This window comes from Tympanuchus pallidicinctus, unplaced genomic scaffold, assembly GCF_026119805.1.
Source record: "Tympanuchus pallidicinctus isolate F22 unplaced genomic scaffold, pur_lepc_1.0 scaffold3, whole genome shotgun sequence".
Classification (NCBI taxonomy): Eukaryota; Metazoa; Chordata; class Aves; order Galliformes; family Phasianidae; genus Tympanuchus; species Tympanuchus pallidicinctus.
The window spans coordinates 46,964,725-46,982,728 of record NW_026294747.1 but is presented as its reverse complement, the minus strand read 5'-3'; the positions used below and the strand labels follow the sequence as shown (position 1 = coordinate 46,982,728).

The 18,004-nt window shown below is 39.9% G+C and overlaps 1 protein-coding gene across 4 annotated transcripts in view; it reads left to right on the top strand.

The window, feature by feature from the left end:
• Positions 1 to 7,363, top strand: part of BCL11B (BCL11 transcription factor B) — a 94,574-nt gene extending 87,211 nt beyond the window's left edge. For all 4 annotated transcript variants that reach the window (XM_052693345.1, XM_052693341.1, XM_052693342.1 and 1 more), the window contains one exon: positions 160 to 7,363. In XM_052693345.1, the coding sequence (XP_052549305.1) occupies positions 160 to 2,171 (2,012 nt within the window). In that variant the 3' untranslated portion in view covers positions 2,172 to 7,363. The remainder of the gene's footprint in view (positions 1 to 159) is intronic.
• Positions 7,364 to 18,004: the final 10,641 nt, after the last annotated feature.

Genomic DNA, 18,004 nt, shown 5'->3' with positions numbered 1-18,004 from the left:
CTGTTCAACAATTTATATCAGTCAATACATTGCAATTAAGTCCTTCTTTCAGAAATGCCAAGGAGGAAATGTGTTAGCAAAATAAAGAGCATGCCAACTGTATTTGAATGTTCTCCACTGTATTATTTTTTGAGTGTTCTTTCTGTTTTTCTTTTATAGGTAAAGATGAGCCTTCAAGCTATATTTGCACAACATGCAAGCAGCCTTTTAATAGCGCTTGGTTCTTGCTTCAGCATGCCCAGAACACACATGGATTCCGCATCTACCTGGAAACAAGCCCTTCCAACAGTTCCCTTACTCCACGCATCACCATCCCTCCTCCTCTGGGACCAGAGACTGTTGCACAGTCCCCTCTGATGAATTTCCTTGGAGACAACAACCCTTTTAATCTTCTGCGGATGACAGGACCCATCTTGCGTGAACATCCTGGCTTTGGTGAGGGTCGGCTTCCAAACACACCTCCGCTATTCAGCCCACCACCTCGTCATCATCTGGATCCACATCGCCTTAGTGCCGAAGAAATGGGGTTAGTTGCCCAGCATCCCAGTGCCTTTGACAGAGTTATGCGTTTAAACCCCATGGCAATTGAGTCCCCAGCGATGGATTTCTCCAGAAGGCTTCGAGAGTTGGCAGGAAACAGTTCCACCCCTCCGCCAGTCTCGCCCAGTCGCACCAACCCTATGCATCGCCTGTTGAATCCTTTCCAGCCAAGTCCTAAATCACCTTTTTTGAGCACCCCACCACTGCCCCCCATGCCTCCAAGCAGCACTACGCCTCCCCAGCCTCAGGCCAAGAGTAAGTCCTGTGAATTCTGTGGCAAAACCTTCAAGTTCCAGAGCAACCTTATCGTCCATCGGCGTAGTCACACAGGAGAAAAGCCCTACAAATGTCAGCTATGTGACCATGCTTGCTCCCAAGCCAGCAAGCTAAAGCGTCACATGAAAACGCATATGCATAAAGCTGGCTCCATGACAGGCAGGTCAGATGATGGACTGTCTACCACGAGTTCTCCTGAGCCAGGCACGAGTGAGCTCACTGGAGAGGGACTGAAATCCAGTGAGACAGACTTCAGGAATGAGAGCGATCCCTCCCTTGGCCATGACAATGAGGAAGAGGAAGAGGAGGAGGAGGAGGAAGAGGAACTGGAAAATGAGAGCAGGCCAGAGTCAAGCTTCAGTATGGACTCAGAGCTGAGTCGTAACCGAGAAAATGGTTCCAAATCACTGCCAGATGAGAAATCCCTCGTCCTGGGAAAAGTGATAGAGAATGTAAGTCTCGGTGCCATCCAGCAATACAATGACATGCTAGCTGAGAAACAGAAGAGGAGTAGCTTCATGAAAAGGTCTTCTGACCAGCGAGACCTGTGTCCACGAGACCTCTGTCCAAGAGACACAGGTGATGAAGACTCGGTGGTAGGAGAGCTGGACCGCACCGAGGAGGGGACGGTCAACGGAAGAAACTTTGGCCCAGGTGAGCCCTTTCCAAACTTGTTCCCCCGAAAGCCAACACCTATCACAAGCCCCAGCTTAAACAACTCATCTAAACGAATAAAAGTTGAGAAAGATTTGGACTTGCCACCAGCAACAATAATACCTTCCGAAAACGTTTACTCCCAGTGGCTGGTAGGGTACGCAGCATCGAGGCACTTCATGAAGGATCCGTTTCTAGGATTCACAGACTCCCGACAATCTCCCTTCGCCACCTCTTCCGAGCACTCATCTGAGAATGGGAGCCTGCGTTTCTCCACCCCGCCGGGGGACATGCTGGACGGGGGGCTCTCAGGGCGCAGCGGCACGGCCTCCGGAGGCAGCACCCCTCACATCAGCGGCCCAGGTCCTGGGCGACCCAGTTCGAAGGAAGGGCGCAGGAGCGATACATGTGAGTACTGTGGCAAGGTCTTTAAGAACTGCAGCAATTTGACGGTGCACCGTCGGAGCCACACTGGAGAGCGGCCTTACAAATGCGAGCTCTGCAACTATGCATGTGCCCAGAGCAGTAAGCTGACGCGTCACATGAAAACGCATGGCCAGATAGGGAAGGAGGTCTACCGCTGCGACATTTGCCAGATGCCCTTCAGTGTTTACAGCACCCTGGAGAAACACATGAAAAAGTGGCATGGAGAACATTTGCTGACAAATGACGTCAAAATTGAGCAGGCAGAAAGAAGCTAAGGCCCCCCTCCCCTCCCCCGCTAGGTTAAATTTCAGGGGTCTAGGTAACATTTTATTTGTACAGTTTTAACTATTGCCAACTGAGAAAAGATGACCTAACTTGCCTCCGTAAACATTACTTAGCATAACTATGGTAGGTGCCAGACTTTGGCACTTAAATATAACCTGTGTCTACAAAGTTCTATTAAACCCGAGGGTTGATTAAGGCAGTAAAAATTGTGGAGCCTTTTAACTGTGCAATAATTTCTGTATTTATTGGGTTTTTGTAATTTTTTGGCATGTGCAGGTACTTTTTTTTATTCTTTCTGTTTAAATTTCTTTTAAATTTTGTTGGGTATCCCTTTTTAATTTTACCCAGTCGTAGCCTGAGATTACTTGCATTGTAGGGGAGAAACATATCTTTTTAAATTATAATTTTTGGGCCGCTGCTTTGTTGAAATTTAAGCTAAGCATGTGTAATTTCTTGTGAAGAAGCCAGCATTTTAACAGATCTTTCTTTCTTTCACCCATCCTCCCCCTTTTTTTTTCCTTTCCTCTTTTTAAATAACCCTGAAGATTAGGGAAAACAAAATTGTACAGCGGATAACAATCTTTAAAATTAGCACTTTCTTTTGGAATTGGATGGAATATGTAGCACTGACAATGTCACTAATGATAGAGGCCTTTCTAGATGGATTTCAACATTAAAGTCATGTCAACTAAAAAGTCATAGGTGCAAAAGGCAGCTACATTCAAAAAACAGTTAACATTCTTAATTGTGCATTATTACTGGATAGTTTCTTCCTGCTATTAAAGCTATGGCAACAGAATGATGCCACACTGTCACTTTTGGGGGTTTTTCCCTCCTTCTTCCTCTTCTGCCACTCTTCCCAGAGACAGTAAAAGTACATCTCAAGTATTGTAATATTCTTTACAAACATCAGAGGAGCCAAATTTTTCATTTTAAACCTCATTAACAAAAAACTGAGTCTAGGATGTCTGTACGTGCCTCTCCTTTAGTCCAAATTTGCTGTAGTTAAAAGAATTACTAGAGGATGGGCAAGTGGCAATTTCTCAATGAAAAGACTTGACTCATAGTCTTTTGGTTTATGGATTGAAATATCAAAACTATCTTATATGATGTACAATGGTGTTATGCTATTATAAGGAAGGAAAAAATAAATTCTAGTCTATCTACTTATCTTGGCAAGATTCTGCTCCTACTGAAGTCGGTAGGAATTTTCCCATTGACTTAATTAAGAACAGAAGTTAATTGTATTTTGAGAAAAGCATTACAACAGAAAAAAGTAAAGAACAGAAAAATGCACCTGCTCTACTTTCAAATTTCCAATTTTTTCAAAGCTCATTATGCCTAATATTAGCAAACAGTGGACAATTATGGTTAGAGATTTTAATTATGTTGACCCGCACTTTAAAGCTTTTGTTTGTGGTTAAGACAAAAATGGCTTCTCAACAAGAAATTACGTCATATTCTTCTATTTGGCCCAAAGGTGGGTTAAACTGTAAGGGAACAGCTGAGATTAAGTGTCAGTGTTGCTAAGCATGGCATTCACAATACTGGCACTATAAAGAAAAATAAATAAAAATAATTTATTGGACAGTTTTTCTACTGCCATTCAATTTGACGTGAGTGCCTTGAAAACTGATCTTCCTATTTGAGTCTCTTGAGACAAATGCAAAATGTTTTTGTGAAATGAAAAGACTTTTAAAAAAAAAAAAGTAAAACAAGAAAAGTACATTCTTTAGAAAAAAAGAGCCACATTTACTTAGAAAAAAAAAAAATAAAAAAATTACTGGTTGAAGATAGTGGACATGAAAATGCCATAAGACCCAATCAAATGAAGATGTATACCCAGCACAACTTCGGACATCCATTAGCTGAATTATTCTCAGCTTTTTTTTTTTTTTCAGGACAACGCTGCTTAGGAAATGGAATGGAAATGATTTACTGCTGAATTAAAACTCAAATGACACAAATTACAAGTTGTTATCATTGAATGAGAAAAAACAATTCAGGAACAACGGCTAATTTTTTTTAAAGTTAAATTTAGTGCACTCTGTCTTAAAATACGTTTACAGTATTGAATACATACAAGGGTAAAAAAGAAATTGTGTGTATGTGTGTTTGAGCAATCTTTTTTTTTTCAAAGTTTGCTTAATAGGTTATTAAAAAAAAAATGCCATAATGGCCATGTGTATATTGTTTTCTTTTGGTGACGGGGTTTTAGTATATATTATATATATTAAAATTTCTTGATTACTGTAAAAGTGGACCAGTATTTGTAATAATGGAGAATGCCTGGGCATTTTACAAAACCAGAAAGAAAAAAAAAAAAAAAAAAAAACCTTTTCTTTTTTCCTTGAAAATGTTGCAGTAAAATTTAAATGGTGGGTCTATAAATTTGTTCTTGTCACTGTAACTGTAAAGTCTTGAGTTTTAGTAAATTTTTTTCTGCCTTGGGTGTTGAATTTTTATTTCCAAAATGTATAGAATCTTGTATTCGGGGATTAAAAGGTGATTGCTACACCAAGTAGAAAAAGTATGTAGAAAAAAGTGCTTAATATTGTTATTGCTTTGCAGAAAAAAAAAATCACGTTTCTGACCTGTACCTATTTTTCTCTTTTTTTCTTCCCCCATCCCCATTCCCTTCCCCTTCTGGAATGGATATTGATATTGGTTGATTCATATGATGTAGGCACTTGCTGTATTTTTACTGAAGCTTGTAATTTTTTAACTGTACGCTTGTCCTTTTAAAGGGATTTAATGTACTTTTTTGTTAGTGAATTTGGAAATAAAAATAAAAACAAACAAACAGGCTGCCATAATATATTTTTTTAATTTGGCAGGATAAAATATTTCAAAAATAAAAAAAAAAAATTTGTACGTGAAGTCCTTATTGTACAGGAAAAAAAGAAAAAAGGGGGTTGTTAGACGACCTTTGAGTAAAAGAAACAAAACAGAATAATTAAGTACTTTTTTTTAATTTTTTTTTTTTTTTGTTTGTTGTCATTGTTCAGAAATAATTTTAGTTGTATATATATATATTTTTTTGTCAGAAATGGCCTACAAAAAAGTGCTGTTCCCACAGGGCTCTAAATATCTTCAAAGTTGCCTGGCCCCCTTGCATCAAGGTTTTACCAGGTATGGTTGAACCAGGCTTGATGGTTATTACCTATTTGTGAGAAGTGAAATTCAGTTTCCGTAAAGGTGTCTGAGGTGACATCCCGCAGCTTCCCCACAGGTTCGAGAGAGAGAGAGAGATTTTTTTTTCCCCCCCTTCCAAACAAGAAGATGTCCAACACATCTTCCCTCTCCCGGCCACCCCACTCACTGCTCCCTGCCCGACCGCCCTCTGGAAGAAAGGCATTTTATAGCAAAAAGCGTGGCGCATCGCTTTGACACAGGTAAAATGATCTGCTGTCGGTACAGTTGTAACTGGGTTGACGTAAAATTGGTCCAGGCACAGCCCTTCTCTTCCCTGTCAGAACAGGACCTACTCCGTGTACAGGTCTTGCCAGTCCATGTTATTAGCTGCTTTGCTGCTGTTCACTCCGAATTGTACATTCCATAAATTTCTGAATGTTTGAGGGACTGGGATGAAATTCTGTGCCTTTTGATGTCTCTTTGCTGTTCTTTCTCTCTCTCTCTCACGCTCTCTCCCCGTTGGGTCAAAGGGAAGACAGGTGACAGAAGAGGCACTGATGCCTAGTGAAGGGGAGAAGGAGAAAGTGTTCACCACCCTTGGAGGAAATGACGGTAAAAATAAAGCAAACAAAAGAAATTTCCATGCCAAATTCTTCTGCAGCTTTCATCGGTGCAGAACGGCTGGAGCAATTGGAGAGGCATGGGTGTGACAGCAGGGAGAATTTGGTCCAGCTACCAGATATGTCTTCCTGACTTGAGCAACGTACCCTCAAGACTTCTGGACAAATTTTGGATCTCAAGCTGATAAAAATCAGGAATTATTCATCACTCTTACTGCTGGATTACACCAGCGCAGCTGAGGCTGGAATCTGATCCCTTAAAGGCACATTTTCACTTTTTGGTGAAAATTCAGATCTCTGACATTTGTACAAAACCAGAGACATGTTGCAGAGCTCAGCAGAATCCCCTGGACGTGCATCAATGTAATGCAGATCAGCAGTTAACAGTCCATAATTCAATGGTTTTCAGTCCATGGTTCTTTGCTTTAAGAAAGAATTCACCTTTCATTGTAGTGTAAGCTGCTAAGGAGCTCCGGTCTCTATTTTATTTTATCCAGGATAGCCAACACCAGCAGTTGTCTAGTCTTGTGACTTAGATCACTGAAACTAACAGTAAATCACCCCAAAAGCACAAGGGTTGTGTTTCTGCAGACTGTAGTGATAACGAAATGGCTCTCCTTTTCTTCTTGCTTAGGAGAACTGTAGTTTACTAGGCCATAAGCACAATATAGCATAGAGGTAAAATAGCTAGAATGCTGCCGTAGTTCTCTTTTCTCACAATTTAACTAGATTTTATTATTATTATTTTAAGGTGGAATTTATTACTTTCATTGTGTCTAGTCCTGATGCCTTTGAAGTCTGGAACAAATCTCCACGTGACTCCCTTGGCAACAGGACAGGCTTGAGAACCTGGTTTGAGGAAGAAAAATACTGATTTTTTAAGGAAAGGGTCAAAAAATCAGCATTTCATCCCAGTCCTATGTAAAAGACAGTCCAAGGTTTTGTTTATCACAGGCAAACTCATTTTTATGGTGCTCTTTGTATTTTAGAACTGCAAAGCAAAGTAACGTTGATTTAAGTTGTTTGCATTTGTACCGGCAAGGCAAAATATTTTTATTACCTTTTTCTATTACTTATTGTATGAGCTTTTGTTGTTTACTTGGAGGTTTTGTCTTTTACTACAAGTTTGGAACTATTTATTATTGCTTGGTATTTGTGCTCTGTTTAAAAAACAAGAGCACTTTTTTTTTTTTATTATGGATAAAATGTTGAGATGGCTGGAGGTCATTTCAATATGGCTTAGTGAAATATTTATTGTTCCTTTTATTCTCTGTACAAGATTTTTGGCCTCTTTTTTTTTTTTTTTTTTTTCCCTTACTGTCACAATGTTGAGTTCAGCATGTGTCTACCATTTCATTTGTACGCTCGTTCAAAACAACGTTTGTTCCAGTTTCAAGTTATAAAAATAAATTGGACATTTGACTTGATCTCCAAATCTTGTCTTTCCTGTTTTTTTGAAATTGAGGGGTGGGAAGAGGAAAAAAGGAGCAGGAGGATGTGAGGAATTGGAGCTTCAGTAAGGATGATAGAACTTGTGCAATGTTTTCTGTCAGTTCTCATGGTAGTCCATCAGGAGAGAAGTCATGTTTGGGGAGGACATGTAAGCACCTGTGTGATGCTAAGCATGTGCTCAAATTCTACTCGCCTCCCTTGGGCTCAAATATAACATAAAGCAGTTTCATGGGTAGAGGTCTTGAGAAAAGGTTGTAGTCTAATCCTTCGAGTAGTCAAATTTCTCATATAAAATTACATGTGGGGCATTTACCACAGTTTTCTGAAGCTTTTGAGCTTCAGAAAGCTCAAAGCTCTTTTGAGAAGAGCTTTACTCTTGTGTTTCCACCCCTGTAAAGTTAATGGTGTGCTTACCAGTATTCTTATGCCCCTAACATTGGTTAATGTGTTTAGCTTCTTTGACGGCAATGTAAACCAGGATGATATGTACTGATTTAACCAGGAGCTGGATTTGGGCCACACACTGTGTCATCATGTGAGCAGCACCGAAATATAACTTCAGCTTCCCATCTGCTCTTCCTCCTCAGTGAGGGACAAAGGCATGCACATTCACAGGCAGCGTTGTGCACAGTTTGCAGTTTGAGGCTAAGAGCTGACAGCTTCAGGCAGTTTGCTGTCCTGATACTCTTTATCAAGCCAACCTGATAGCAAAATGCATGGGAATCTTAAATGAGAGGATTGTATTCAAGCCATTACTGGAAAGCTCAGGAAAGATGTGGTGTGCCGGAGACCAGATTCTGATTTCCTGGAGGCGATGATCCAACAAACCATGTAACAAGTTTGTGATTCAAAGCAGGTGGGTAATTGAAACTCATTTCAAAGGAACTGTTCCTGGACTTTAAAGTGTTTGACTCAACTCAGAAGTCAGGAGGGGAAGTTCAGTGGTTTGGGCTACAGAGAAGCTCCTACAGATGGTCCCTTCCTGATCTCAGGCTCCCTGAATCTACAGTCTAAATTTAGGTATGTGCGTAAGCGCTTTGCTGGATCAAGGTTTCAGAACAGTATAAAGGCTACAGGCTTTGAAAGTTGCAGTCATGAAAAAACAGTGCAAATGAAATCAGAATCTGACTGACAGTTGTGTTTAGTTCACACTGTAGTACTCCAAATGTCACACTTTTTTGAAAGTGTTCTGCTGTGGTCTGTAGAGGTTGTTACAGATCTCTTCTAAATTTTGTACAGTTTCCCTTTGCAAGGGGTGTTTTCGACACCCCATAAACAGGATTTTACTCTAAGGGAGTTTTACACAGCTCTGTTGTTTCATTAGTTCTGAAGGTGCTGCAGGCTTTGCAGATGTGGCCCTGAAGTTGTACGATGCAGCGGCTCCTGCTGCTCATTCTGGTCATGGCTATGCAGGTTTGGGAGCATGAGAGAGCTTTCTATCCACTGCCTCTGCAAGGGCAGGTGTTATCTGCCCAGCAAGGAGGATCATGGGCAGCCTGGACGTAGTAATGCCTTAAGTCACTGCTGTTGGATCTGGTAGAGCATGTCTATCAGAACCCTTATAACACACACATTGTGCATGAGGGGAAAAGCAGGATTAGGAGCTACTGACAGAGGAAATGTAAGAAATGACACAAACAAGGCTGGAAACAAATCTGAAGGAGTCTTGCATCATCCTTGAGTTGGATGCTCCTGTTTCATGCGTGCTTGTGTAACCAAAGAAGAACTCTATTATAACCAGTAAAGGCAAAATGTTTAGAAAAACCTTTGTGAAATCCAAAATCAGTTCAATGGAGTTCAAACTTTGTTACAGAATGAGAAGTACTTTGAGTCAGCATTATAGTCACTATAATAAAGAAATGTGTTATAATGCTGGTTTGATTTTTCAAGGCCCTTATTCTTCATACTATTTCTCTACCATGTTACTTCTTTGGGTTCAATAGATTTTCTCCTTATTTATGGAAGTACACCTGAGACTGAATCTGGATATGTTGATTTACATGTAAAACTTCACATAAATTACAAGAACATATAATACAATAGCAGTGGCCATTAATCTCTAGCTTCATAATTGAGATGATTCCACCTAAAAGTGAAATTGAAGAGTTACACTTACCCTATCAAAGCACTGTAAGACACCACGTGATCCATCTGTCCAATTAGAACAGCTTGAAAACTGAGTATTCAAAATGAAAGGCTTGTGAACAGACCAATAATTATACACCAAAATCATTCAGGAAATAATTCTGAATAATGAATATATTTGAGAAAATTGTGATCTATTTGCAGACAACTTGTAAGCAAAAAAGAGGCAACATTTGCCTAATAGTTGATTTGCTCTGAATTATTCTCCTAGCTCAGCTAAATGCTGACCTTTAGTTACTCAGTGACAACATGGATTTCACTGTCTGAGAGATGACAGACTGCTCTCCAGTAAGGGAGCACACGTGTTGGAGGTGTTCTCTCCTTTTGTCCATTCGCTACGAATGAAAGATGAGTCTTTTCAGGATATTTCCTAAACATGGTCTCATGCTGAATAGAATAAAACATCATATTCTGCCTATCCATTGAAAAAAATAATCACTGGAGTGTAAAAAAGATTCTTCATCCAGTTTTGTCACTGTCTGTTCCCCCATGGATTTAACCATGGAATATAACAATATGGTATTACATTTATTGAAAGCGGACACATGCCTCAGGGCTTTATTGGACTGTAGTTTGAGGATGAAGCTAGTTCCAAAAAATATGGTTCTAATTCTTCTACTTCCCATACTAGTAAGAAGCCGATTGCAGACACTGTACTGATTTACAGATTGCTTTTACTACACAGAAGTTAGATATGGGTTTTATTTATTTATTAATCTATCAGGACACCTGTGAAATACCTCCTCTCCAACTGAAGACCACGTACATACTTTCATATAGAGCTGGCAAATGCCAGTGCTAATTAAAAGTCATAAGCGTAATCACAGAAAAGAAAAAAAAAACAACATGTGAAGGAGAACAATAATGTTTTACAGGTTTCTTTCATCCGTAAGCTGGCAAGGAATTAGAATAATAATAAAAAATACATATTGTTCTTCAGAAACGCATAAAGAATGGATGTCCAGTGACTAACAAATTACGTGAATGTGTGTAGAAACTCAGTGTATATAACTTTAAATTCAAATTTCATGTGAAACTAGAAAGTTAGAGTACAATATTAATTTCATTTGAATTGCTCCTAATTAGCACAGAAGTATAACTGAGGTGATTTAAGCCCGCAGCACTCTGCCCTCAACACTGCCAGTTATTTTAGTAAAGTTGATTTAAAATGATTATTGCAGTGATAAATGAAGGCACCTGTGTTCCCTTCAGAAGTCACAATTGGAGTAGCCATGCATGTGACCAATATCTATTTGACATTCTAGTAGGCTGTATTAAAATCCCAAAGGATTTAATACCAGAAAGCAACAGAGCAGAATACAGTGAGAAGCCAGACCAATCTGTGGCACATTTTAAGCTTCCACAGTACCAAAGTACATCTGCTAGGTATATTGGTAATTCTTTTCCTCATTATGTTTACCAACTTATGTGAGAAGATGGATATGACTATCCATATGTTGGGGTCACGTGAGGCTTCACCTCATGTGGGTCATGTGGCATGGATTTTCCCATTGCTGTGAGATGTGGAGAGAAAAAAGAAACAAACAGGCACTTCCATGAGTGGGAAGAATTTCTGGAGTGAGGAAGAAGGCCAAAGGAAGAATATCTTTATCTGATATATTCCCAATGTGAACTATCAGCAAAAATAGGGAAAATTGACATTAATAGTAATAGTGATTTCTATTCAGGATGTGGCTGCAGCAATCTAATAAGAAACCAGGCATTTATCACAGAATACTTTGAATTTTTAGCACTGATGTAACATAATGTACGAGCTTCACTGAGAAAAGCACCATTCCTGCAAAATACCCACAATGACTGACAGAACATAATGACACAATTACAGAATTAGAAGATGAGAGGGGAGGAGATGTTAAAAGATATAAACAAGAGAGAAAATCATGTTTCACGTGGTAATAATGTTCAGATGAAAGAAATTTGTTGGAGAATCATTGGCGAATCAAGCCAGTTAGACATTTCAAAATACCTTAGTGAAATGGGAGTTTAAATCCCATTTTGGAGGTAACTTGAGTTGTAAATCCCATAGATTTTTAACAAGGTTTGCATTTGCAAATAGTTTTTGAAAATAAAGTGTTGGTCCGATACTATTTTATAAAAAATTCCTACTTTAGACATCAATCTGCCCATATTTTTAATGTCTGAACATTTTTGAACATAGAAAAATTGGTATGCCAGCCTCATTCTCTTTCTGTAACTTGGCCTTATCTTATCATCTTTCAAAGAGAAACATAAATTCTGAATCCCCATCTTTCAGGTGTAGAAACCCATTGTAGTACCCAACAGGTAGCAAGAACTAGGGTGATTTCAGTAGATATGAAAAGCACCAGAGTCATTTCCAGATCAATACAGCTCATAAGTGTTTCAGTAGTCCTATGGAGAAACTCTCAGAATGACATCCTGGTAGGAACTTCCCTGTGTGCAGAAGGTTCCAATTCAGATCCATAATTTGTCTCACTGCAACAACTCCTGAAGAAGTCATTAAAAAAAAAAAACAAAAAAAACAACAAACAACAAACTACTAGTGTCTAAGTTTCTTTCCTTCTTTTCTCCAAACCATAATAGACCACTGTCAGGTATAAATCAGTATTGTTCTGTTGTGCCAGAGCAAGCAGGCTTATTTATAATGGCTGATTATCTAAAATAATTATGAGAGTCACGTTATACTTTGTATTAACCATCGCAACTTGGTAAGCTGTTGTAATCTCTAATACTTCTTTTTTTTTTGAAAGTCTTATTTAAGGTTTTCACCAGATTTTTGAAAGCAAGAACTGTTTTGAATGAAATCACATCAGTTGCTTTGTGATGCTGAGTGTGACTTCTCCAGTGGATGAATTCTGAAGAAGAGTACTGGGAAGTAGTAGCTCTTTGTAAATCGTGTTGACTATGTAGAAGTAGGAACTTCTGTGGTGTATGTGAATGATCAGACAGCAGAATTAAATAGCTTTTTCTGTCATTCCAGTCTGGCATAATCTCTCAAGCAATTTTTTTTCCAGAAGTATGTCCTGATATTTAAAATCTTTTGCCACTGAGTTCAAATGATTTTCTGCACTCAGAGACACTTGCTTTTGTTAACTGTGTAAGCAGATGTGCAAGAGTGTACTTTGCTTTCTGCCTGAACTGCTATGTGAACTAATTTGTACATATAATTGTGCCTCAAAGGAAGTTTCTTGGTTCCTGTGAAATACTCCTGGCCCAGAGGACTGAAGTTCTGCTTCTGCAATTCTCCCACACAACATCTGCTTATAGAGCTTAGGCAAAAATAACTTCAGATCCTCTGAGCACAAAGGACACATGAGCAACCTACGTACCTGCAAGTGTAGTGTGGCTTGCCTCTGTATCTTCCAGCCTCACATTACATTTCCATTCGTTTGACTTCCTGTGTGCTGTTCACTTTCTGTCTAGGATATCTTCCCAATCCCATGTCTTGCCAAGGACCTCAGACAGAGAAGATATGCTGATGTGCATTGTGGGTGTGGATTTCAGAAGGGAGAAAAGAAGATGCATAATGCTTCACCTACTGTAAAACATGACGGGAACACTTTGTTTCAATGAGAAGTAATGAGGAGAGGGAAGGAAATGATCAAAATTATAGAGCGAACATTTGATGAGGAAGTATTGAAATCATTTGGATTGTTTATCCATTAAAAAAAAAAAAAAAAACAAACAAAAAACCAAGCAAACAAAAAAAAAACACAACAAAACCAAAAGAAACCAAGCAAGCAAACAAGCAAAAAACAATAACAAACAAACCCTAAGAAACAACAGAATAAGGAGCCAAAGTGACTAATGGAAATTATTCAAAAACACGCTGTAAACATGTTCTCCCCCTCCAGTTTTTATAGCCCTGGAAAAAAATAAATGCATCCAGTGTATCTTCACAAGGACTTTCACCTTATGAAGCTGTAAGATCCTTTTACTGGCAATTCTTTCCCTTCCTCCCAAGCCAGTGGTCATGACTCCCTTGAAAGAGCAAAGATTTTTTCAAATATTTACTAAACAAAGGCAATACTTGCCTCCACATGAAGTGGAGAACCCAGGGTTTGTCAAATGTCTGTAGCAACCTGTGGTTCAGATTCAGATGTGATTTAAGCTGGTGCTACATAACCTTTGAAAAAGTTCCTCTTTCTTCTACCAAACCTGAATTTAGCCCTTAATTTAACTCCGAGAAAAATGCAAATTAGCCTAATTAAACATACAGTTCAAGCAATCAAGGTTCTGGTTTTATACTATATTGATCTATTTTAAAATATCAACGTAGGACAGTTAAAAGCAAAGGGGGCAATTAATGTCTTTCCCTGGAAAGGTGTGAAAGGTACCTGTCACGTTTCATTAAATGTATTTATTCTTTCCTTTCAAATTGTCTCTCAGTTGAGCAGACCACTATTCTGGGTTAATGGTGACAGAAGACAGTAGTACTGTTGTAAGCACCCAAAACAGCAAACGTAGCCTATGAAGGAAAGACTGGGAATCCTGACAATAAAATATTTTATTGATGGTGCTTCTGAAATCGCCCATACTTCCATAACTGTTTTAGGAAAACAGTAGTAGAGCATGGTACCTCTGGCTTTGTGAAACACTTAACATCTAGGGCAGCAAATATAAACAGTAGGAGAACAAAAGTGTCATTCAACTGGCTTTATGAATGGGAGTCAGGAGCACAGAAAAGTGGTTTGTTTAATATGATAAAAAATATATTTGTGAAGTAATCAGAAATTTTGTACAGACTTCCTGAGTGAAGTTCCTGTGAATTCCAGTCCTGTTACTCAATCCTAAAAGAATATCCATCCTTTTGCAAATGAGCTGTTATGGCAAGTGACAACTGAAAGTTCCAGATAAGATGTTTTTCCATATAATCTTTAGTGAAAGCCCAGCCGAATCAGTGAAAATTTTCCCTTTAACTCAACAGTAAATTAAAATCTGCAAGGGGCAAGACCATCTTTCATTTCCCTGGGAGTGACTGTGATTCTGTGTGACTACGTTGGATGTTACAAGACCAACTTTACTGCAGGCAGCCAAGGGCCCTGCCCATTACTGGGACTGCCTTACACACCAAGAGGGCAAACAGGGACTGAGGAAGGCTTCCTTCTGGATTTGCTGCAGTGTAAAGGGTGGAAAGAGAGGGTAAAGAAGGGAGAAAAGGGGATGGACACGGAGGACGATCTTAGTGTATTTTCTAGTGAAAGATGGGCTGTGCCTTGTTTGTATTTCTGTAAATTTCTCTGGAGTGAGTACTGCAGGGCTGCGATCATAGCTGTACAGTTCGCAAATAACCAACAAATGTGAGAAGCCATAAGTCTCTGAGTTGTGACCTTTGATGGTGAAACAGATTTCCCCTGTGATGCTGAGATTCTCTGACAGCTGAGCTTGACTCCAAGTTTACATGTTGTGTCAGGCTGGCATCTCTCAGGGTTTGTGGTTAGGGCAGCCTCAGTGGCAGCCACTGTTTTAGTTCAGACCACGAAAGATGCTGGGCTGCAGCAGCAATTCTTCAGGTATTTCTCCAGCTGGAAATCTGTACAACTCTAAGCCTGACATTTTCTTCACTGCAGTATGAGTTTTTAAGAAGTATAATTTATGCCAGTGCCATTTAATGATGCACCTTTAACCAAAGATAAAGCACTACTCGAGTTGCTTCTGATTTAGCCTTTTTGGCCGAGTTGCCGCAGATCTTTTTAGCAGGGGAAAGGTTGTCTGCAGCATGAATCCCCCAACCAGTGAAACTACTTTGTCTTAATTACCTCAGGACAAGAGAGTGCCCCTGAAGCAATCATCTTTGTTTGTTAACACACCCTATCTGCTGCACTATTCCCCATAAATAAAACATGACCAAGATTACAATGTCATGTTCCTGTGGACTCCAGACCCTGGTAACTGCTCAAGTAGAATGCACAAAAACATCCCACAGCAACCCAGCGCATATCGGAGGGCATATCGAAGGAATGCTTCTCATTCCTAAGCAACCACATGCATACTGGCTTCTAATATTAAGCACATTTGCACGTGCTTAATGCTAATGATGCTAACGGAAGTATAAGGCATACTCTTTCTCACCTTTGTCTCAAGGAGACAGCAGATCCCAGACCAGATCTCTAGCTGCTAAAAAATCAGAGCCTCCAAGATTTGGCCCAAGTGTTTGCCCTCTGCATATTATCTAATTGAAGCCCTTACCCACCATGCTAGTAATTACAATTTGTGAGAGGGTTATTGGTGGTGTTGGAAGAGGATGGAAGGGTTCACAAGGGTTTTCTTTTTCTCTAGGTTTGCCCCTTGGGGCAATGCCAGAGTTGCTGTGCCAACCTAGATAAGGATAAGACTTAATTGCTTAGACTAGGACAAGTGGAAACTATGGCCACATAGACAGACCTTTTGAATGCTGGGGGGGAGGGGGGAAATGTAACAGGTATCAGCTGCGAATTATTTTCCTGAGCTTAGAATCTTAGTGGAAAAAATAGAAGGTAGAGTCACTCCTGCACGTAATAGTATCCTACTCAGTGGTTGATCTCGTTATGATTAAGGGCCACTGCATGGTTAAAGATAGTTTAATGGAGGTTAAGAGAAGAACAGTGCAAAATCACCTCCTCTGAGAATAATTTTGAATAAGGGACAGAATGAAGCTACCCAGGCAGCTCAGAAATATCTTCCTGTTCAGTAGGAGGAATGCCCCATTTTGCTTCAATTTTAAGGGCCTTCAGCTCATGGATGTCATGGCTGCCTGGAGTGGTTTGTGAGGCAGGATGGAAGGAGGGCTGGCCTGAGGTCTGGCACCTGCTGCTTGTTCTGCTGGGCTGCTCCGGACCACGTGGCTTCAAATGGGATGAGAAAGGCTCTTCTGCCCTTTAGGTTGTACAAGCCACTTGCGTTACACTAACACACTGTTAGGCCTCCAGTGCACACCTACACATACATCAGTACCAAATAAATTAATTTCCTTGTACGTACTTTCACCCAGCCCAGTGTTTTCTAATCTTCTATGTTCTGTCCTAGAAAATAAACATTAATCCAACTGTCTTCCATTGATCCACAAATTAGTTACAAAGACCACTGGTGATACTTGCTATTTCTAGTGGTTCTACATGTTTCTTACCCTGGGAAGGTGTACAGGCAAGATCAAGGGTGTGGAAAGCAGGCAGTGAATAAAATTATGTCTCTTCAGACAATGAAAGCCATAATTTGTTTTTGGTAAAATTGTGTGGCTAGGTAAGGATGGGTGAGATGGCAGTAGCTGAAGCCAGAAGTTGTTCTTCACCCTGTGTGCAGGTAAGCTGCAGAATACCTTGATGCATGTTTATAAAGATTTACATGCTTTAGAGGACAGCATTTATAAGCTCATTGAAGAGAAGACCCCTGAGGATTCCTGAACACACAGAAACCATCTCTGAGCTAGGAAGTCAATGAGCCACAAATGGCTGGAAGACTGTTTGGAGAAATATTGTGCATATTACATGAATCTTAGACTCTTCCCGAGCAACTGTTTTTAGCTGAAGTTGGAAAAAGCAAATGCAGACAACTAATTACTTACAGTGCTTCTGTGGTTGTAAAGGAAATGCTGAGTCATGGCCTGAAAGAGTGATTGAGCACCCAGTGGGAAGGCAGGGCCAACCCTAGGGAGCTCAGGTGCATGCAATGCACCTGAGTGACTGCAAGAGGTGGAGCCAGGATCTACCCCTTCCCAGACCTCATTCAAGGCTTGACAGTGAAAGGAAGAGTATCTCTGATTGGAGATCCTTGCTGTCTTCTAAAGGTAAGAAGCTTTTTTCTTTCATTTCTTTTTCTGTTGCGTTTGGGCTTGTTCTTATTTACTACAGCCAAAGTCTTTGCCACCTTGTTATTACTGTAATACTTTCCACCATGTTTTAACATTATAGTGGTCATGTTTGAGGGCTGATAGTCAAATTTCAAATTAGACTGAGTGGTGTATGTCCTTCATGGCATTTTTCTGAAACAGCCTTAAAAGGCCCTGAAAGTCTGGGTTACTTTGCATGTTTGCATTTGTGATGCTGTGATGTTGTATTTGTTCATTCAGAAAATGTGTTACTATGGCTCAAAGTATTTAAAAAAAAAAAATAATTTCTCTGTGTCCAATCATTTTAGCATCTCTGCTCAGAGAATCAGTTGTGCCAGCTGCCTTGGTGTTTGTTATGAGAGAGACAAATATCTCCTGCAAACAGGAACCCACAGCTCTTTATCCAGGACACCAAACAGACATCAGACAGGGCACACTGCTGTCTGACAGGCTGCTCCATGGATTATCAAAGGCAGCTGCCTGCCAGTGCCTTGACCTACTGTACGCTTTGGTCAGGCCACGCATTTCATTCATTTGTGATTTCAGACATGCTTTTTGAAGGCAAAAACTCTTTTCTCGACTAGATGCTCTAAACGTGGAACTCTGAGTCTCTGTAGAATACTCCAGTCCTTTTAATGATTTTTGCCCTGTCACTTACTGAGTTCTC